A 23107-nucleotide genomic window follows, 5' to 3' on the forward strand; every position below is an offset into this window, starting at 1 on the left:
CCCCAAGGTGGGAGAGTCCAGAACTAGACGGCATAGGGTTAGGGTGAGAAGGGAAAGATATAAAAAAGACCTAAGGGGCAATGTTTTCACACAGAGGGTGATATGTGCATGGAATGAGCTGTCAGAGGAAGTGGAGGAGGCTGGTACAATTGCAACATTTAAGAGGCATCTGGAGGGGTATATGAATAGAAAGGGTTTGGAGGGAATTGGGCCAAATGCTGGAAAATCGGACTATATTATGTTGGGATATCTGGTCGGCATGGACAAGTTGGACTAAAGCGACTGTTTCTGTGCTGTACATTTCTACAACTCTATTAAGCCTGGCAGCTTAAGATGCTTAACTGGATGGTTAAAATCCATTGTTCCAAGAGTGAGAGTACAATTTGCAAAGTGTACTTTTATATTGAATCTTCCAAAACTGCGCAAGTCATAGAATCAGACAGTACAGTAGAGGCCCTTCAACCCATCGAGTCCGTACCGAGCACAACAACTCTAAAATCTATACTGGTCCCACTTTCGAGCAAATATTTCTGGAAAAGCTCAGCAGATCTGGCAGCATCTGTGAAGAGGAATCAGAGTTAATGTTTTGGGTTTGGTGACCCTGGCACTTTCTAGCACTTGGCCCATAGCCTTCCATGTTCATCCTGTCTTTAAAATGCAGGAGAAAGCAACATTGTGACAGGGAGGCAGCACAACCAGAGGTCCACATGGCCATTTAATTAGAAAAGAACATGTGCATTTATATGGCATCTTTCATAACTTCAGGCTTTCCAGCTAGACGTGTGCATTATCAGTGTTGCCACTGTTCTGATGGTTATGAACAACTACAGAGTCAATACCCTGACCGTGGCCAGTGGCCCCAATGGTTTATTTTACAAAGTAGGAGATGATCTCTGGAAAGCCCAGTTATTAATGGCATCGCCCAGACAGTTGCAGAGATACAGTAGGAAGGGTCCAGGTCCAATCAACAGTCTTAGTTATTTCAATGGATCTCAGGGACCCCCATGACACAATAACGATGACAGTGCCAGGGAATTCCAGACTGATTGCTGCTCAGTGAATCTCATCTGGCACCGCATGAAGACTGGACCAACCACTGCCTCTTAGAGGTGACAACTGCCTGCCATCTGGCTTCAGAGAGTAAGGGCGAGACAACCCGAGGAAACTCAAGGAATCAAGCCCCAGGTAGAAATCAAAGTCCTGCAGGTGCTGAAAACCTGAAGTTGAAAGTTGCTGCAGAAACTCAGAAGCTTCTGTGGAGAGAGAAACAGAGTTTAACATTTTGAATCCAATTCTCCTCTTAGACTGCAACGTCTGGAACTCTGTAACAAAACTCTTCAGAGTTCTTCATCTGAAGAAGAGGAGTCACAGCGGAGTTAAGAGTTAACTCTGTTTCTGTCTCCACAGACACTGCCACATCTCCAACATTTCCTGTGTTTTACTCCCCTGGTTGGAAGTCAATAACTTCAGGCGAGGAAGAGAACCTTGTTTGATCTTGGATGGAGTGGCAAGGCGGTCACACGCAAAAATACATCTCAATGCACAAGGAGCCCTGGCATTAAAGTCTCGGAGATCTGATTCCTGGAATACTACAAGTTATCAAGTGATTCAGTTACCAGCTAGGAGTCCTGGCTTTATGAGGTTCAAATACCACCACAGAGTCATCGAAATGTACAGCACGGAATCAGACCCTTCGATCCAACTTGTCCATGCCGACCAGATATCCTAACCTAAAAAGTCCTTTTTGCCAGCACTTGGCCCATATCCTTCTAAACCCTTCCTATTCATAAATTTCGATTCAGTTAATGAACTGGAATCTAAGCTAGCTTCGGCGATAGTGACCATGAAACCATCATCGATGGCCATAAGGATCCTGTGGATTCATTAATGTCCTTTAGAGAAGGAAATTGGCCAGTCGTACCCAGTCTGGCCTACATGTGATTCCAGGCCGACCATAACCGACTCTCAAATGTCCTCTGGTAGGCTATACAGTTCAAGGGCATCAGGCAACAACATTAATGAGACACCCACACCCCACGAGAGAATAAATAAATAAAATTTGCAAGGCCTCAGTTCAGAGGAACAGCCCAGTTGCCGTCACTACAGCTTACCGTTGTCAGGGTGACCGCTGTCTCGGGCGATGAAAACATGATCCAGGACGAAGGCCACAAGCTCTGTCTGCAGGGACTCCTCTGGGATATAGGCAAATGGCTCGACCATTTCAGAACCAATGGGTGGTTCCTCATGGCTGAAAACCAGCAGGAGATCACACAGAATGATGAAGGCCTGGAGAGGGGCATAAACATCTCTCAGCCATTGGAGAAAACGAAAACACAGTTGATAGAGGGGGAAGCATCAATTGTTAGCTAGGCATTAAGAACCCATGGAACACAGACTATTGGCAATGGAAGGGAGTTTCCAGCATCACCTGAGGATTTGAATCTTGAATTTAAACATTAATCCCCAGGTCATCACTTCAAATAAAGCCCAGCAAAAACGCTGCATCCATTTCAAAATTATGCCTAATTTTCCATTTATTTTCTTTGAGGGGAAGGGGGTTGGGTGGTGAAGGTAAAAGGGCCAATGATAAAACTTCCAGGAATCTCTCCAACTAGAGTTGGCAAATCCTGCAGAAATGCTGCTCATCCCCCACTCCGATCCGCAGTTGGATTCTGGAAGTTGGCTGATTCCAACTGGCCTGCGGGGTAGTGGAGCCAATAATGGATCAGCATCAGGGTAATCTGCAACTCTCTCAGTTCACTTCTTGAGCTCCATGAGGGAACTGAAGGACATCCCTATCCCTGCTGGTGTTCACCTTGTTTTTGCTGGAACAGATCACTGGACTGGTAATGCAGAGCCTTATTCTCTGGAGATGCAGGTTCAAGTCTCACCTCAGGTGCTGGTGGGATTTGACTTTGGTTAGGTTTAGAGTGTTGCTGAACAAAGAGACCTTGGAGTGCAGGTTCATAGCTCCTTGGAAGTGGAGTCACAGATAGATAGGATAGTGAAGGCGGCGTTTGGTAGACTTTCCTTTTTTGGTCAGTGCATTGACTGTAGGAGTTGGGAGGTCATGTTGTGGCTGTACAAGAGATTAGTTAGGCCACTTTTGGAACACTGTGTGCAATTCTGGTCTCCCTCTGTAGGAAGGATGTTGTGAAACTTGAAAGAGTTCAGGAAAGATTTACAAGGATGTTGCCAGGATTGGAGAGTTTGAGCTGTAGGGAGAGGCTGAATAGGCTGGGGCTGTTTTCCCTGGGGCATCAGAGGCTGAGGAGAGGGGTGGGGCTCCCATTTATCTGTCCGCCCTGTGGCTTCCAGCTTCATGCCTGATGAAGGGCCCGGCCTGACCTGTTGTGCTTTTCCAGCAACACACTCTCGACTCTGATCTACAGCATCTGCAGTCCTCACTTTCACCAGCCAGCTTTACCTAGTCTGAAAACCACAAGTGCTGGAGATCACAGCGGGTCAGCATCTATGGAGGGAGAGCAAGCTAATGTTTCAAATCTAGACTTCATCAGAGCTAAAGTGACCTACAGAGGGGGCAACATTAATGCTTTAGTTGGGGAGGGGTGGGAAGTGTGGGGGTAGTGGGTGGAGAAAGGATATTGATAGTTCATGGGAATGGGATTGTGAGAATGGCAGAACAATGGTGTGTCTAATTGTCAGACTTAAAAGGACAATAACCAGAATGGGGGGAGGCGAACACATGCTAATAAGACTGTAAGACAGAGGAGCAGAAAGAAAGGGAAGAAATGGTTCACAATGGAGGAGGTGTTGAACTCAATATTAACTCCAGAAGGTTGTAAAGTGCCTAATCTGAAGAAGAGATGTTCTTCCTCCAGTTTGTGCTGTGATCCACTGGAACACTGCAACATGCCGAGGACAGACATGTGGGCATGTGAGCAGGATGCTGTGTTAAAATGACTGGCCATGGCAAGGTCAGGGTCCTGCTTTACTTAGTCTGACTGACACTGTGATTCCAGAACCACAGCAATGGGACTGACTTTAGATTAGATTACTTACAGTGTGGAAACAGGCCCTTCGGCCCAACAAGTCCACACCAACCCGCCAAAGCGCAACCCACCCAGACCCATTCCCCTACATTTACCCCTTCACCTAACACTCTGGGCAATTGAGCATGGCCAATTCACCTAAGCTGCACATTTTTGGACTGTGGGAGGAAACCAGAGCACTCGGAGGAAACGCACGCAGACACTGGGAGAATGTGCAAATTCCACACAGTCAGTCATTCGCCTGAGGTGGGAATTGAACCCGGGTCTCTGGCGCTGTGAGGCAGCAGTGCTAACCACTGTGCCACCGTGCCACCAACTTGTGACTGTTCTCAGAAACAACCCAGCAAGGCAGCAGTGAATTAAACTGAATCGAATAGTGGTGGAAATCCACTATTATAAAAAGTCAAAAGTCAACACCAAATGGACTGCAGCCATCGCGGAAGGCAGCTCACCACCTCGGTCTCAAGGGCAGTTATTGGTCAGCAATCTGAGAATAAATTACAAACTAACAGGTTGGTCTAATGGCAGCGCATGGCTTTATGGATAGGGCAGAGCACAAGAAACCACAAAAGACCAACCCCAGCCTCAGTGTGTCGCCCCACTACTCCCAGCATCTTCAACAGACTTGGAAGGATTGACAATCAAGTTGATGAAAACCACTCAATCTCAGCATGTCCAGGAGGCCAACAGGGATAGTTGGGCTGAATGGCCTACTTTCCCATGTTGTGACCAGTCTGTGGCTGCTGGTCCAGTCTACATGGGCCCCGAGACCTGCCCACTCGGCCTTTTTGAGCTGACCTTGTCCACACTGACCTGCTCTTTGACGGTGCTGCTGGGATTATTTAGGAACTGTCTGCAAATGTGGCAGAATCCCCTCATCTGCTTCCTCAGTGACACTTTCACGCTCTGCACAGAAACAAAATAAGCTTTAGACCAGGAGAAAAAAAACAAGGGGAACATCCTGTGCCTGCCTTGCATTGTTGCGATTGCCCAGTTAGCTTCTTGAAGGTGACATCGCCTTCTTTCACCAATGGCAAAAAGGTGTGGAACAGTATCAACACAGCCCACCTGTGAAAGCTGGCAAGCAAGTCTTATGTTCACACATTCATTCTATCACTAAGATTACTTACTATCTCCATAACATCACCCAACATTAGTTATTTTCCTTAGATCACAGAGGGTCAAGGAGATACTCAAATATAGGTAGATAGATAGGCAATGATAGATATGGAGCAACTGTCTCTACTGGCAGGAGGATTTGGATATATACTTGAAAAAAAGTTTCAGGGGTGTGGTAAGTGCTGGGGAGCACAATTCATGGGAAATCTCTTTCAAAAGAATCAGGGCAACTAAGGTCGGCCAAATGGCTGCCTTCTGTGCAAATGGAGAGCTGAGCAGTTCATGTTGTATCTTAATAGAGTGAGTATCCCTGTTATATAGTGAAGACGTTATAAGCAGGCTACAAAATGGATATAGATAGGTTAAATGAGTGCCAAAGATGTGGCAAATGCATTATACAGTAGGATTAAGTGAAATTGTCCATTTTGGTAGGATGATAGGGGATCATATTATTAACATAAAATATATAGCTGCAGACACTGGAAATAAGAAACAAAAACAGAAATTGCTGGAGAAACCCAAGAGGTCTGGCAGCATCTATGGAGAGAAAGCAGAGTCCAATGTTTTGAGTCCAGTGACTCTTCTTCTGAACTAATGCTGCCAGACTTGCTGAGCTTCTCCAGCAATTTCTGCTTTCATTGTAGCATTAGTGAAGGTCTGAGATGCAGAGGTATCTGGTGTCCTCAGTCATTTTGCATGAATCACAAAAGGTACTGCAAGTAATTAGGAAAGCTAACAGCATGTTGTTATTTATTCTGAAAGTAATTGAATATACAAGTAGGGAGGTTCTCCTTCGGTTATACTGGTGAGACCACATTGGAGTAATATGTGGAGAATTGTTCACTTTGTTTAGGGAAGGATGTTCAGACAAGGCTTCCTAGACTAAAGGCCCTGGAATTGGAGATGGCTGTCCTCCCATAAGGAAAAGCCAAGGCTTACATCTCCTGAAGCTTAGAAGAGTAAGAAAGGGCTGGAGCACGTTTAACGAAGATCAGAGATCAGAACAGTGAAGATTTTACAGACACAGAACCGTTTGGTGAGGTCACGTGTAGCGCAACACGAACACAAGATCTCCAGTCTTCAGGTACACCTCCTCCAAGGTGGCCTTCAACATGCACAACAATGCAGAGTCGCCGAGCAGAAACTGCAAGCTTGTGATTTCAAATAATTGGACTATGACCTGGTGTCATGTGAATTCTGACTTTGTCCGCTCCAGTCCAACATTGGCACCTCCACATCAGAAAATGTAATGGGTCGTCCATTTAAACGGTACAGCCATTTTCTTTCTCTCAAAGGTGTGAGCGTTTGGAACTCCCTTTCTGAAAAGCTGACAGAGTTCCAGAATATTTTTTAAAGCAGGGATAGATACTTTCTTGTCGAGCAAGGAGGCGGAAGGTTATCAGAGGCAGGTGGGAAGATGGATTTGAGTCTGTAATCAGATCGACTATGATTTTACTGAATGGCGGAACGTTTGTGAGGGGCTGAATGGTCTACTGTTGTTCCTTCTTCATAAGTTTGTACAAAATAACGGGGGAAAACTCACATCCTGTACCTTGGAGGAATCACCTTCAGATACTTTCGAGAGCTGCCACATGATGTAATAATAGCTACAGAGGATTGCCTGAACGATAATCTGCAAGAACAGGAAAATACACTTGTAAACATCATTTTTAATATTATATTAAAGGTAAATGGGGCTTCATCAATACATTTTTCTTTCCTTTATAGAATGTGGACATCCCTGTCAAAGCTGGCATTTATTCTCCATCCCTAATCGCCCTTAAGCTGAGCAGTTTGCTTGGGCATTTGCTAAGTCTCCAGCCCTCCATGGGTTAGTTTTGCTTTCACTAACTCGTTTCAGTGTTGGGATCACAGGACCAGCTTGAGCTAGTGTGGTAGAAGGTAATCCTTGGAATCCCTACAGCGTGGACGCAAGCCATTCAGCCCATTGAGTCCACTCCAAACCTTCAGAAAGCATCCCACCCACACCCAACCCCCTGTTATCCTGGCATTTGCAATGGCTAATCCACCTAACCTACACATCCCTGGACACGGTGGGCCATTTGGCATGACCAATCCAGGTAGCTATGGACATCTTTGGACTGTGGAGGAAACCCACTAGTCACACAGAGAGGAACGTACAACCTCCACAGACGGTCACCGGAAGCTGGAATTGAATCCAGATTCCTGGCACTGTGGGGCAGCAGTGCTAACCACTCAGACACCATGCTGCCTGGTCTACTCCCTGGTCTAACTAGAAGAAGATTTTGTTGTTAACAAGATATAGTTTACCACATGTCAGCAACTAGTCACATTAATATGAGACACACAGCTCCAGAGATTTGGAGGAGGACTTGCTGTCAGGTTTCACTCCTTCGAGAATCTAAGCCGTTCTGCCCACCAGTTCGTAAGACATCATCACAGTGGGTGGTTCATCAGGCACTCCTCAATATTAACTCTATCTGCCCCCTTTACAATAGTTAAGAGTCTACTCACAGCTGGCAAAGTTTAAAAAAAAGTAAAACAAAGAACTGTGGAAGCAGGAAATCTAAAATTCAGCAGATGTGGCAATATCTGTTGGGGGACATCAGAGTTAATGTTTCGAGTGCGGCTGTGAAGTGTCACTCAACTTAAAACATTATGTATTTCTCTCTTGGCTGCCAGAACTGCTGAGTTTCCCCGGCAATTTCTGTTTTTGTTTAAATATATAATTTCCCCCATTGAAGACTAAGATGAGGAGGAATAATTTCTCCCAAGGAGTCTTCTCAGAAGGTGGTGCAGGCTGGCTGATTGATTTTTAAGGCAGTGACAGATCGAAGCTTGACCAAGGCAGGGGTCAAAGGTGATGAGTCAGCAATTTTCTATGTTCTATAAAAATCAGGAAGGCAAAAAGGGGACATGAGATTGCTTTGGCAGATAAGATTAAGGAGAATCCAAAGAGATTCTACAAGTAGATTAAGAGCAAAAAAGTGACGAGGGAAAGAATAGGGCCCCTTAAAGATCAATGTGGCCATCCATGTGTGGAACCACAGGAAATGTGTGAGATCCTAAATGGATATTTCACATCAGTATTTCCTGTAGTGTAAGGCATGGAAGCTAGGGAACTTCTGGAAATAAATAGTGAGGTCCTGAGTAGGGTCCACATTACAGAAGAGGAGGTGAGAGAGGTCTTATTATGCATAAAGGTAGATAAATCCCTAGGACGTGACTAAGTGTATCCCAGGACAATGTGGGAAGAAATCATGGGGCCCCTAGCAGTGAAATTTGTATCATTGGCAGCTGGAAGACTGGAGGGTGGCTAATGTTGTGCCTTTATTTAAAAATGTCTGCAAGGGAAAAAAAAAAACAGGGAGCTACAGACCGGTGAGCCTGAAATCAGTAGTGGATAAGTTGTTGGAGGTGATTCTGAGAGACAGGATCTACATGCATTCGAGAGTCATTGTGGTTTTGTGCGTGGGAAATGGTGTCTCACAAACTTGATTGAGTTTTTTGAAAAAGTGACCAAAAAGATAGCCGAAAGCAGAATGGTAGGTATTGTCTATGTGGACTTTAGCAAGACCTTTGACAAGATTCTGCATGGTAGACTGGTTAATAAAGTCAGATCACATGAGATCCAGGGAGTGCTAGCCAATTGTATACAAATTTGGCTTGACAGCAGGAGACAGAGGGTGGTGGTAGTGGATTGTTGTTCAGGTTGGAGGCCTGTGCCCAGCAGTGTGCTGTAAGGATCCGTGCTGGGTCCATTGCTTTTCGACATTTATATAAGTGATTTGGATGAGAACATAAAAGGTATGGTTAGTAATTTTGCAGGTGACTCCAAAATTGGTGGCATAATGTGAAGAAAGTTGTCTAAGAGTACAATAGGATCTTGATCAACTGGACCAGTGGGCCAAGGAGTGGCTGATGGAGTTTAATTCTGATAAAAAATGCAAGGTCCTGCATTTTGATAAGACAAACCAGAGCCTCTCCTCTCAATCTTGTGGCAGGTTGCCATAGTTTCCTATTTGGTAAAGGAGCAATTTTTCTCTCCCACCAGGAAGGCAGGGAATCCAGGTGGAGGCTGGATGGAGTCACAAAGGGGTTTTGAACTGACTACATAAAGGGTGTTAATTGATGACAAGTCAAGGAGATGGACCTTCTCACCCAGAATGTAGTCAATGAGGTCATGTGAACCAGGTGAGCATCTCCAAGGGTATAAAAAGAATCTGATCGTTCTGCCCGATCTGGGTAATGGGAGCAGACTAAGAATAGTTTTGAAATCCTGAAAATTCTCTCAGAACTACGAGAATGAAGCTGGGGTGGGAGATTAATCGAATAGCTCCCCAGTGCAGGTATGATGGGCTGAATGGCCAACTGCTGCCCTGAATGACGTTTTGTGGCCCTCTTGCTGGAGGTGGTGTGGAGATTTCATATACATGTCTTGTGAATGTAGAATCAGAGATAAATGAACATGCAGCTACAGCAAGCGATTTGTAAATCAAATGATAGGTGGCTAAGGAATTGGAGTATTGGAGGTAACTACTGCATTTACATGGAGCCATAGTGAGACCGCACCTGGTCTACAGCTTTGGTTTCTTAACCTAAGGAAATACTTAGAACGAATGCAGCAAAGACTCCTAAACTGATGCCTGGAACACAGGGGTTATCTTATAGAGAGAGAACGAGAGACTGCGCCTATGCTGTAGAATGTAAAAGAATGAGAGGTACCCTTATTCAAACCTATAAAATTATTAAGAAAGTTGGGGGCCAGTTAGGTCATTTGGCTAGACAGTTGGTTTGTGGTCCAGAGTGACACCAACAGTGTGGGTTCAATTCCAACATCACCTGAGGTCACTATGAAGGACTCTCCTTCTCAACCTCACCCTTCACCTGAGATGTGGTGACCCTCAGGTTAAACCACCCAGTCATGTCTCTAATAAGAGATCAGCTTTATGGCCTAGTAGGACTATGCCTATGTACCTTTACTCAAGGTAGATTTTCTTTTAATCGTTCATTCACGGAATGTGGGTGTCACTGGCTAAGCCAGCTTTTATTGCCTGTCCCTATCTGTTAAGAGTCAACCACATTTCTGTGGGTCCCAAGCCACCAGGTAAGAATGGCAGTTTCCTTCCCTAAAGAACGTTAGTAAACCAGATGGGTTTTCCCCCAATAATTGACAATGGTTTCACGGTCACCATAGGACTGATAATTCCAGATTTCTTTTAATTATTGAATTCAAATTCCACCATCCCGCCATGGCAGAAATCAAACCCGGGTTCCCAGTACATTACCGGAGTCTCTGGATTAATAGTATAGCAGTCATACCACTAGGCCATCACTTCACCTATCTTGGGAGATCTGAAAGTAGATACTGGGAAAATGCACCCCCTATGGGGAGTCTAAATCTAGTAGTCAGGGTCTCTGAGGAGAAAGGGGCTGTGAATCTTTGGAATTCTCTACTCTGCAGGGGTTTGGATGCTCCATTGTTGAGTGTATTCAAAACAAAGAATGATAGCATTTTAAGATACCAGCAGAATCAAGGAATATCAGAACAGGGTTGCAAGGTCAGTTTGTATAGATCAGCCATGACCCTCATAGAACAACAGAATTACAGAACTGGGCTGCAGCAGTTCAAGAAGGCAGTTCAACACCACCTTCTCAAGCCCAGTAGAGATGGAGGCAATAAATGTTGGCCTAGTCCCATAAGAAAATAAAAAAATGTTGTTATGGTGCAGAAGAGGTCATTTGGCCCAACGTGCCTGCACCAGCTCTATGAATGAGCATCTTCACCTATTGCTCATCTTCTGCCTCTTCCCCTTACTCTTGCACAAAATTTCTATCCAAATAATTATGCAATGCCCTCCTGAATACCACCTCCTGAATGGTGAGGCAGACTGGAAAGGCCAAATGGCCTACTACAATTTCTGATGTTCTTATGATCTTTGGGTTATTGATAGGAGCACACAGACAGAGTTTGTGTTGCCCTGTGGTACATGTCAAATGTACCAGGACCTTCCCCATTACCTAAGGGCCGGCTTCAAATGTGTCCCCATTTGTTCAATATTGTCCTTAAGGCCTTTCACAATCTCTAAGCTGTCTTCCTCAACACCAACATCTCCCAGTGAATTCATTCCTCTCACTCAAGAGCAATGCAGAGTTAACCTGCCCTATTCTGGAGAGTTTCTCTGACTGTTTCTATTACAGGGAGCACACTGTACAATATCAATCAAAGAGCATCATATAAATCACATTACCACTCATGTTGACGATCAGTTTGAGGGGTGAAGTTGCTTCACATCTGTTGGAGACTGAAACAATTACAACATTTAAAACGAATCTGGATGGGTATATGAGTAGGAAGGGTTTAGAGCGACAGGGGCCAAGTGCTGGCATTTGGGACTAGATTAATTTAGGATATCTGGTCGGCATGGACGAGTTGGACCAAAGGGACTGTTTCCGTGCTGTACGTCTCTATGACTCGATGACTCTAAGTTGAAACACAGGATTGGCATATAAAGTCAGCGAATTAACAAGTAAGATAAATGTATATGTTCTATGAGGGATGGTCGTAGTACCAGTCCATGTCTCACCTGTTCAGGCATGTTTCCATTCTCCAAGGCTCTCTTCAGCAGTTTGCAGGTGCTGTTTAACAGGTTCCATCGAGTTATATCATGAGCGCTGAAATCATGCAGAAAATGGAATTTGCCACGTTATTAGAAAGCTGACCTCTCACATTCCCTTTCATACCAGGCTTTCACTTATTGCAGCAAAACCAGCACCAATAGCACTGTGGGACAGGAGCACACAAATTCAAATCCTTTCCAATCAGTTTTCCAAAGGGAATTGGATCAATGCTTGGAGGAGAAAGCAAACTGACAGAACGGAGGAGAATATGTGGGTGGGGGGGCGGGGGTGGTTTAACTCACACTTCAAAAGCAGAACACCGATGGGTGTCTGTTTGTGCTTTATCTTCATTCATTCACAGATGTAGGGATCACTGACAAGACAAATATTTATTATGCTTCAGACAAATGTTTGGGTTTTGGGGTTTTTGCTGAGGGAAGTTAAACATCAACTACATTACAATCTGGATTGACAAAAAGCATTGTCTATAAAAGAATGGCAGATTTCCTTCCCGAAAGAACATGTGTAAACCAGACTGCATAGTTTTTGCAACAAATTGAATTTAATCTCAAATTCAAGGATCATTAAGTCCTGGCCTCTGAATTACTACCCAGTAAAGTTACCACAATGTTAGTTTAACCGCTATACTAGTTCAGGATTTTATGAATGAGAACAAGCTAAAAATCAGATCTCACATATGAGAAAAAAATGGCCACTCACAAGGAAGAAGTGACTCACAATATCCTGAAGAGAAAAGATCTTCAAGAACGAAAATCAGAATAAAGTAAATAAACACCCACCAAGAGCAGAGGGAAAGCAGATATCACAATGCACGGCAACAGAGGCACTTGGCTCAGTCATTTTAAGCTAAGATAGAACTTGCTTCCCATCCAGTGAAGAGATAAATGTAACGTAGATAATGTGCAAGATAATGCATGAATTAGGAATAGGAGCAGGAGCAGGCCTGTGGGCCTCTTGAGACCATTCCGCCATTCAATAAGATCATGCCTGATCTGATTACTCCTCATTCCCGCCTCTCCAGTCTTTAATTGAATTTTTCTATTGCAGAGGGAAACATAGCAACACACATCTTTTCAAACAGCTTCCAGTTACATGAGCCATCAATTACCACTGCTAAATGTCTCACTTACTTATGGAAGGTTGTGATTCTTTTCAATGCACACCACATCTGGTAAGACTCTGTGTCACCAAACTGGCCTCCCTGTGGTACAACAGATCATAATGTGAATAACTAAAAGGTTACAGCAGCAGAATCAGCACCAAAGGGTCAGTATTACTGACTCACTCGAAGAAAAGGAGGGCATTCTTTTGTGGCATTATCCCATTATTCCTCATTCAACCAAATGCCAGCAAAAGTGCAGATTAATAGGTCAGTGACTGTCTACAGGATGTCACTGCTGCAGAATTACTGTCAGGTTTCTTGACACAAACACAGTCATTGCCTTTCTAAAAACACTTCATTGCATTGTGCCTTGAGACATTGTGACAGTGTGGTCCTAAATGTCTACCATGGCCTCCTGCAACCAGTGGGCACCACAGAGGATAGTGTATGTGGTGAACACTAAATAGTCTCATTTAATTTGCTATGATTCCTTTGTTTTTCATGGTCTAGTTCTTCAACACTGTTACTACACAGGGTAAACCCTCCTGCTCAATTTAAACCAGCAACGCAGAAAAGGTTTATCCCATCCAGTAATCTGTGAAAATTCGAGAGGCCAAGAACTATTTAAAGTAAAAATTAGCAACTTTATTTCTTAAAGTATAATAGAGAATAATTAACTAATAACTGTTTACAACTCCTTCCTCTAACTTACATTTTATCTTCCCTTCTATAATACTAGTCTGACAAAACTTAAGATTTACCAAAAATCCAAAATTTTCAAAACTAGCCAGATTTCGAATTTTCTCTAGTTTCTTCCTCGGTCTTCTTTTCTTCTCCTTAGGGATTTCCATTTCACAGGTTACTGATCGATAAAGGTACCTTTAAGAGAGCTATTCTCTGGGCAGTCTGCAGATGCTGGTGCCTTGGTTGTTCTCTTCCCAACTCTTCAATTTTCCCCAGTCTTATAACCCCAAAGCATTGGATTGTGTCATTGGTTTTTAAGATTGTCAATATACTAAATTCAAACTTGATTGGAGTTTGGTATTTTTCAGGGTTTAATTTAAACCGATTGGCATAATTCAAATTTGTTTTGTCATCTCTAGGCAACCAGCTAATCGAGACGTTCGACCAAATGTTACATTATATCTTGTTCGAAACACTTGGTGCTGTGTCAGGTATTTCTGCTAGCTTTTAACTCTCTTAAAGACACAGTACCCCTTACACCTTCATAACAACATGCAGCAAAGGAGGACAGCTGGACTGTCACTTTACAGGGGGACTATGTTTCTACTGAGGAGTCTTGTGTTCCTGTAACACCAATCAGCATCTCAGGCTCAAACAACTTAAACTATGAAGTTTATTCCAACAGGTGATAAATAGCTGTTAGATATTCTCTGGATAGTTTACCTTCAATGATATTATCATAACATGAAGAGCACTGTCTTATAAAGTTTCTCAGGTTATATGTTCCAAGTTAACTTCACTTCCATTTTGTAATGATATGGAGGAGCCAGTGTTGGACTGGGGTGAACAAAGTTAAAAAAATCATATCACCAGGTTATAGTCCAACAGGTTTATTTGGAAGTTCCAAATGAACTTGAAATATAACGTGGCATTATATGATTTTTTTATTTTGTCGGGCTATGATGATAGACTGAGAGTAGCGTGGATCTTACAGCTGCTCCTGAGACTTACTTATACGTTACATAATAAGAAACGTTTGGAGGGGTAGGGACCAACCACAGGTGGGACTAGTTTAGTTTGGGATTCCGGTTGGCAATGGACTAGTTGGACCAATGGGTTTGTGTCTGTGCTGTATGACTCTAAAACTCTATGGAGCAAGTGACTCTATGACTAACTATAAAGTCCTCCAGGTTTTGGGAGAATCTTTATTCCCAGCTGTAACTTGGATTCCCAAGTATTTCTCAGAGATAAAGGGATGGGAGATCATTTCTGGTTTGGGTTTTGGTTGACTCTGAAGCAACTCATTGACTCCTTAGGAGCTCGTTTTTTTATTTTTATCATACATTTGTCGAATGTGGATATCACAGGCCAGGCCAGCATTAGTGCCCACTGCTCACTGCCCTTGAGCTGGTGGTGGGCTGCCTTCTTGAATTGACACAGTCCTTGGGAACGAAGTGCTGTTTGGAAGAGAGGTCTAGGAATTTAACCCAAGTACCCTGAAGTCATGGAGGTATATTTTGAAGTCAGGGTTGTGCGTGACTTAGAGAGGAACTTGCAGGTGGTGGTGTGCTAAGTATCTACTGCCCATGTCTTTCCAGTTTGCAGAGATTATGGGTTTGGAAGGTGCTAACAATGGAGTCTTGGAGAGTTACATATGGTACACTCTGCTGCTACTATCTGCTAGGGGTGGAGGTAATGAATATTTACAGTAGTGAATGGGGGACAATCAAACAGCTGCTTTGCCTTGGATGGTATTGAGTTTCTTGAATGTCACTGGAACTGCATCCATCCAGGCAAGCAAAGAATATGCCATCATGTTCCAGATTTGTGGGCATATAGATGGTGGACAGGCTTTGGCAATCAGGAGGCAAGTTACTCTCTGTCTCTGATCTGCTCCTGCAGACACTGTATTTATATGGCTCGTCCAGTTCAGTTTCTGGTCAATGGCAACCCCAGGATGTTGGTGATAAAGAACTCAGCTATAGTGATATTATAGAGTCATAGAGATGTACAGAATGGAAACAGACCCTTCGGTCCTAGATTATCTCTTGCTAGAGATATTCATTGCCTGGCACTTGCGTGATGTGAGTGTCACTCTCCAGCTATCAGCCCAAGCCTGAATATTATCCAGGTCTTGCTGCATTTGGACCTGGACTGTTAGAGTACATGAGGTGTCATGAATGATGTGGAGTATTGTGCAATTATTGGTGACCATCTGTCTCTGACCTTATGATGAAGGTTATAGGTGAAGCAGTTGAAGATGGTTGGGCCTGGGACACTACTCGGAGGAACTCCTGCTGGAGCTGAGATGACTGACCTCCAACAACCACAATCATTCTCTTCAAAACTCCAGGTATGACTCCAGCCAGTGGACACACTGCTCCCCCCCCCCCCCCCAACTCCGATTCCTGTTGACGCCAGTTTTGTTAGAGCTCCTCTCTTTGAAAGTTTGACCTAATCTGAAGTTGCTTTGAATGAACCTGTTCAGAGATATTATGACACATCTCTGGAGCAAGACAGACTTGAACCCAGACTCTCTGGCTCAGAGGCAGGGACACTACCACTGCATCACAAGAACCCTAACTTGTTGGGCTCCCTAATGCCACATCCAGCCAAATGTGGCCTTCATGGCAAGAGCAGTGACCCTTGGTTTCTGCTCCTCTTGTCTGTGTTTTTAATTCATTTTAGGTTAGCCATACTGTACCTGCAGTTTAGCTAGCATGCTATAAAGGTGAGAAATAGAAAAGGTAAAGGCCGTACCTTGTGGAGGAAGTTCCTCAGCACCCTGTTGAACCTGGTCACCAGCTGGTCAAACAGTTGATGCTTTGCAGAATCTACTTGGTCCTGAGTAGCCCACTCTTCATTACTGAGAACAAGGTACGTCTTCGAACAGAACTCCAAGACTTCAGAATCTGTCTGTTCCTCTACAATTTCCTTCAACTGCTTCAGTAAGGTATCCAAATGCTGTGAATTCCCAAAGAAAAATCACCTCGTGGAAGATCAGCAAAATTCCCACTAACAAACTCTTTGAGAAACCGGCCTCAGAATTTGCTGCCAAAGTGATGGTGAATCTAATAGCTTATAATAACTCATTTATTATGAAACATGTAAATCACCCAGAAACTCGAAGACTTGAGGACTGCAGATGCTGGAGATCAGAGTCAAGATTGGGCATAAACATCGATTCTCCTGCTCCTCGGAAGCTGCCTGACCTGCTGTGCTTTTCCAGCACCACACTCTCGACTCCGATCACCCAGCAACCTCTAGCAAGGAAGCTATGTCCTGTTAATTACAACTTGTCACGATTTGCTGAAGAATTTGTGGCTGTCCAGCACGAACCTCACCAAAAAAAGCAACAGCTTGCCCTCAACCTCTGGGTGAAGTTCATCAAATTGCTGTAACTACACACCAGTTACCAACTAAACCCACCACAAAAAGCCAGCTCCAGTGCTTCACAGAGAGAAAGTACCTCTTAAAATGAGACTTATGTTCCTGCAACACCATTAAACCTCTCAACCGTAGGAAGGGAACAACTTAAACTGTGGATGCTCATTCCTAGAGGAAATAAATTGTTGCTAGAGATGCTTAAATATTTAAGTAATAAATTCTGCTTCTAAATTTATTTTGCATCATTGAAGAGCATTGTCTAATTTTAGGAATAACCTTTTTTGCTCATATCACCACAAAATGAAAAGCACACTCATACTTAGCCATCTAGACTCTCTCCAAGTGACAGGAAAATCTAAAAGATTTTGTCAATGTCATATTATTTTACATTGTACTGGTTTAGTTAACATAAGTATGTTTTTAATATAGTGACTGACCATGAGGCAGCAAAATGTAACTGGCCAGCAAATTGACGACCATTGTGTCAGTGGAGTTAACTAGCAGCCTCTGCAACAAGCATAATATTCCAAACTCTATAGTTCTTCCTCACAATCCCTTGGATCTTCTCCCGATCTTTTAGCCAAGTTTTTATAAACCACCAAAGACAGCACAACTTCCCTTTTCATCTTCACATCTCCAGCAGTTTTCAGCTTTGATGCAGATTTTACATTTACCTCGTGCTGGGTGAAACTCACCTTGTTATTAAACTGATGGGTGTTATGTGCCTACTTAAACATTATTACTGACGGGGTTAAAGGTCCTGGGAACAAAGAATTCAGACATTGTGTAATGGGACTTGATTTCAACATGGTGAAGATGCAAGAAAAAGGCAGTACACAGAAACTGAGGAAATGGGAGTCGGCTATTCATCCCTTCAAGGGATTCCTGATGAAGGGCTTTTGCCTGAAACATCAATTTTCCTGCTCCTCAGATGCTGCCTGACCTGCTGTGCTTTTCCAGCACCATTCTAATCTAGACTCTGATCTCCAGCATCTGCAGTTCTCACTTTCACCTATTCATCTCCACAAGCCTGCCCTGCTATTCAATATGATCATGGTTGATCAGTACAGTGTTCCCACTTTCTCCTAGTACTCTTTGATTCCTTTAGCTCTAAGTATTGAATCAAACTCCTTGAAAATCTTCAATGTTCTGACTTCAACCACTTTCTGTGGCAGAGAATTCCAAAGGCTCACCATTCTCTAGACAAAGACATTTCTCCTCATCTCAGTCCTAACTGGCTCACCCCATATCCTTAGAATCTAACTCCTGGTTCTGGACTCTCTGGTCTTTGGGAACATCTGATAACAGTAGACAGGAACTGGACAGTGCACTTATAATGTATGGGGAATAGGAAGAATGAGAGGAGTACAGATCAAAACAGAATTGATAAAGTCAACATAGATAACAACAGAGTGACATTGGAGGCCAGAGGTGAGAGAAATATCATTTATCAGAATTTTGCTGTGATAGGTTTCTGTGTGATTTGATGTATACATAAAAGAGTGGGCGATGGGGGATTGTGAATGGTAAGGGAGAAGATGGGAGTTCTAAATGAGACAGCAAGGTATCATATCAGGGCTGACAGACCTGTAAAGATGATTGCTGTTCAGATAATTCATTGCCATTGACAATGTGAGAGTTCTATTTGAACTATTTGTCAAAAGAAATTTGTGTTACAGACAGTAAGAAGCTGGAAGGCTGAACTGAATGGACGGAAAAGTTGAAAACCTTTATGAAACCTTAGGTTCCTTTCACTAACCTTTGACCTAAAGAATGCCAGGTCATTCCAGGGGTGAATACATCTTCCCCCTTTGGGTCTGCTAGGCTGTCCAACAGTAAAATGTATTATTGAATAGACAATCACTTCACTCATCTTCAAAACCTTTCCAGTCTCTGCCTACATTATAAATGTTACTAATTTATTATCTCCCCTTTTCTCCTCCTACCTGTTCTTCCCTATAAATATTCCACTCAACACCTTCTTCCATTTTTACCATGCCATCTTCCGCCCCACATTATGAAAAACCATTCCTTATTCCTTTAATTTCTCTTCACATTTTTACGATTTTTGTTTTAGTCACTTAAGATGTTCCTTTAACGGCACACATATTTACTCCTTTAACTCATTATTTATCAGTAACAAGGTAATGGCATTGGCTGGCTCACCTTTTCTAGCTGTGCCGTACCATAACCCTCCAGGTCAAAGTACTGAGGTATTTGCAGAAGGTTGACTGTAATTACTTTCTGTCCATCAGCAGAATACTGCAGAATTTTAAAAAAATACAGCAGAATTAACTAAGTCCAATTCTCTTCCAGTTGCACAACAGACTCAATCTCTTATTAAATAGCTTCAAGGGTCTTAAATACCACTTTACTCTTCACTTCCATCCAATTTGCTTTACCTTCCTAACTCCTGAAGACATCAGGTTTGAGGCTCCTCAGGTGAAGCAGCTGGCCATATTTTGTTTTAATTCCCTGATGATCACTGGCAAGGTCAGCTTTTATTAGCAATCTCTAATTGTCCTTGACTTGTGAGTCACTAGACCATTTCAGAGGGCAGTTAAGAGTCAAACACATTGCTGCGGGTCTAGAGTAAAAACAAGGGCTGCAGATGCTAGAAACCACAGTCTAGATTAGAGTGGTGCTGGAAAAGCATAGCAGATCAGGCAGCATCTGAGGAGCAGGAAAATCCTTTGGTTCCTTTCACTAACCTTTGACCTAAAGAATGCCAGGTCATTCCAGGGTTGAATACATCTTCCCCCTTTGGGTCTGCTGGGCTGTCCAACAGTAAAATGTATCATTGGATAGATCTGATGAAGGGCTTTTGCCCGAAACGTCGATTTTCCTGCTCCTCAGATGTTGCCTGAACTGCTGTGCTTTTCCAGCACCACTCTAATCTAGACTGTGGGTCTAGAGTCACATGTGGGCCAGACCAGGTAAGGATGGCAGATTCCTTGCCTAAAAAAGGACATTAGTGAACCAGATGGGTTTTTAGGATAGGATGTTTAGTCTGGTGGCACCGTACCTGAAATATAAATTCAAAATTTTTAATTAATTAAACTTGAATTCCACCAGCTGCCATGGTGGGATTTGAACCCATGTATCCTGGGCCTCTGGATTATTAACACAATCACCTTCCTCTCTCTGAAAAGGACTGTAGACATAGCTTGTGCACACTCAAGGAGTGGGATAATTCCAGCAGGACCACACACCCTGTATTTCAGAATGGGAACAAGACAATAGCTTCAGGTTTTAGAGATCCCGGACTGCATTCCTGCCAGATGGCAGAACAACAACAACTTTCATAACACTAATAAAAAGTGCCAAGGTGTTCCCAGGAAAACAAAGTATGACACCGAGCCCCATGAGATCAGATTAGCAAAAGCTTGTCTAAAGAGGGAGGTTTTCAGGAGTTTTTTTAAAGGGGGAAGGCTAGACAGTGAGTTCAGGGTAATAAGAGAGTATTGGCATCTCTTGAACTGAAGACATGACCACTGTGAGGGGATTTCAAGACTGGGGACATATTTTTAAGCTGGGAGGAGAAAGATTTTAAAAAGGAAATGGGGGCAATTATTTTGCAAAAAGAGTGGTTCGTGTGTGGAATGACCTTCTGAAGGAAGTGGTGGATGGAGGTACAATTACAAGATATACAAGTGTCTAAAAGATATTTAGGTAAGTACATGAATAAGAAATCTTTGGAGGGTTATGGGCCACGCGGAGGCGGATGGCACTAGTTTAGTGTGGGATGATGGTCAGCGGGGACTAGTTGGACCGAAGGGTTTGTTTCCATGTTGTATGATTATATGACTCTATTTACAATTGGAAGTGGTCATGAGGCCAGAATTAGATGAGCACAGATACTTTGGAGTGTTCACAGGAAGGGGTGAGTCCACAGATGCCTTTGAAAAAAAAGGAATGAAAATTTTAAAATCTAAATCTTACTTGGCTGGAAGCTAATGCAGGACAGTGAGCACAGAGCTCTCACCAGAAGATTCTGGGGTTTTACATTGTACAGTGGTCGTGCAGAGAGAATCGGTACATTTCAAGATGTGTTTTAAAATTGTCAAATTTGCTCAGGGTAACCTGCAGACCTTCCAAGAAAGAAGCTCTCATGTTTACTTTGTTCAAACTGTACCAGGTAATGTAATGGCCAAATTGATCAGAGAGTGAGGCCAAGAATTCTGTCTCTAGTTCATCTTGGAAATACTAAATACTGTATCCACAATAGGTGCATGCCCAAAAACATTCAATCGTAAATCGCCAGAAAATCCTGGGGCCACAAGGGGATGAGTATGGGGGAACGATCACCTGAAATAAGTAGACTCACTCTCTTGCTCTTCCCACTGAAGAACTTCCCCTCGAGCAGGACGTCAAAAACCTGTCCCATTGATTCACACTGGACTTTGATTATGTAGGAAGCCCTTCCTCACCATTAATGCCTGAACACAGTCATTTTTTCCATGCCAGTCTCAGTTGATGCTGGAAGCATTTTTTTTAAACTGTGAAATTAAACATTCTCTCCTTACTGAATGCTCCTACGCATTTTGCAGATGGCATTTAGTTGTTACCATTTGCAATGAGCTACCAGAACAGGTTTTGCAAGAAGATTCAATTGGCGCTTTGAAAAGGGATTTGGCTACACATCTGAAATAACAAAAATCAAAAGGAGAAAGTTTGGGGGGTGGAATGTTGAGGATAATGGACTGAATTGGAGACGTGGGTGTGATGGTGGGAGCAGCCTCTGACTGCGCTATTAGATTATGTGCTTACAGATCAGGGCTCAGGCATTGAACATGGTTAATCAGCCAACACATTGTCGAGTGATGGAATGTTACAGCCCTCTCGTTTGCTCAGCTGTAATACTCAACATAGAGTGGGAATTTGATCATGGTACACTCTGAGTTCTGTGGCTCATGAACACCTTTACTAAGTAGGTCAACTGCAAGGAAATACAATTGGAAAAACCAGGAGGCACAGTCCAGCATAGAGCGCCTCACGTACCTTAGCTAAAAGCTGTGGAAGTATCACGAAGAAATGTTCAGTGAGCTTGGCCCGATCATCAATCTGCGATTTTCTCTCTTTCGTCATTTGAATCTAGAAGAAAATCCCCAGCAAAAGGCAGATAAATCCACACTGTAAGACTACGTGTGTCAGATAGAGCCGTTTTTAAACATTTACATCCACTCACCAGGGCTTATTCTGCAATGTCGATACAAGATCTATGTCAAAGCAGAACCTCATTAACCATCCTTAGGAAGTGATCAGAGATTTCGGGAAGGAGAGGGAGTGGCAGCAGGATCCAGGCTTGTGCTATGGATCCACTGACATAAATACCCACAGTTTCACAGCAGTGGTAACAGTGAACAAGAAATAGATGTGTATTTGCAAACATGTTGAAGAATCAAAGTGGGGTGATAGAAGTATGAATTATGCAGTGTTATGAAAGGCAGCACAGTGGTTAGCACTGCTGCCTCACAGCACCAGGGACCCGGGTTCGATTCCAGCCTTGGACAACTGTCTGTGTGGGGTTTGCACATTCTCCCCTTGTCTGCGTGGGTTTCCTCCGACTGTTCTAGTTTCCTCTCAAAATCCAGAGATGTGCAGTTTAAGTGAATTAGCCATGCTAAATTGCCCATAATGTTCCGGAATGTGTAGGTTAGGTGCATTAGTCAGGGGTAAATATGAGATAATAGGGTAGAAGAATGGGTCTGGGTGGGTTACTCTTTGGAGGATCAGTGTGGATTTGTTGGGCCGAAGGGCCTGTTTCCACACCGCAGAGATTCTATGATTACACAGGATATACTGCATTGAAACACAAGTCCCTGCACGGTTCATGGTCCACTCAATCTTCCTCTCATCTTTCCCATCTAAATCTGCCATCTATTCCCTTTTCCATCCTCTGCTTGGTTAGCTTTGCTTTATCTTCATCTATATTATTTGTTTCAATCACTTCCTCTGGTCACAGCTTCCAAATTTTCAGCATGCAGTGATGTTGTGCCTTACATCTGTTCAAACAGTAACCATTTGCACTGTTTTTCTTATCTTCTAGACTTCCCAATTAGAGTCATAGAGATGTACAGCACTGGTCCAACCAGATGTCCCAACCCAATCTAGTCCCACCTGCCAGCACCCAGCACATAACCTTCCAAATCCTTCCTAATCATATACCCATCCAGAT

At 43.3% G+C, this 23107-nt stretch overlaps 1 protein-coding gene across 3 annotated transcripts in view; it reads right to left on the minus strand.

The window, feature by feature from the left end:
* The window catches only part of LOC140481162 (cohesin subunit SA-2-like), a 151897-nt gene that overhangs the window by 32266 nt on the left and 96524 nt on the right, over positions 1–23107 (minus strand). For 2 of the 3 annotated variants that reach the window (XM_072576929.1, XM_072576930.1), the window contains exons 18-25: positions 21931–22023; positions 19096–19191; positions 16303–16506; positions 12887–12957; positions 11702–11789; positions 6676–6765; positions 4827–4919; positions 2112–2286 (exon numbers count right to left, since the gene is read on the minus strand). In XM_072576929.1, coding sequence (XP_072433030.1) covers positions 2112–2286; positions 4827–4919; positions 6676–6765; positions 11702–11789; positions 12887–12957; positions 16303–16506; positions 19096–19191; positions 21931–22023 — 910 coding nt within the window. The remainder of the gene's footprint in view (positions 1–2111; positions 2287–4826; positions 4920–6675; positions 6766–11701; positions 11790–12886; positions 12958–16302; positions 16507–19095; positions 19192–21930; positions 22024–23107) is intronic. The other variant, XM_072576931.1, reaches the window with a different exon arrangement.

Source organism: Chiloscyllium punctatum, chromosome 9, assembly GCF_047496795.1.
Source record: "Chiloscyllium punctatum isolate Juve2018m chromosome 9, sChiPun1.3, whole genome shotgun sequence".
In the NCBI taxonomy this organism is placed as follows: Eukaryota; Metazoa; Chordata; class Chondrichthyes; order Orectolobiformes; family Hemiscylliidae; genus Chiloscyllium; species Chiloscyllium punctatum.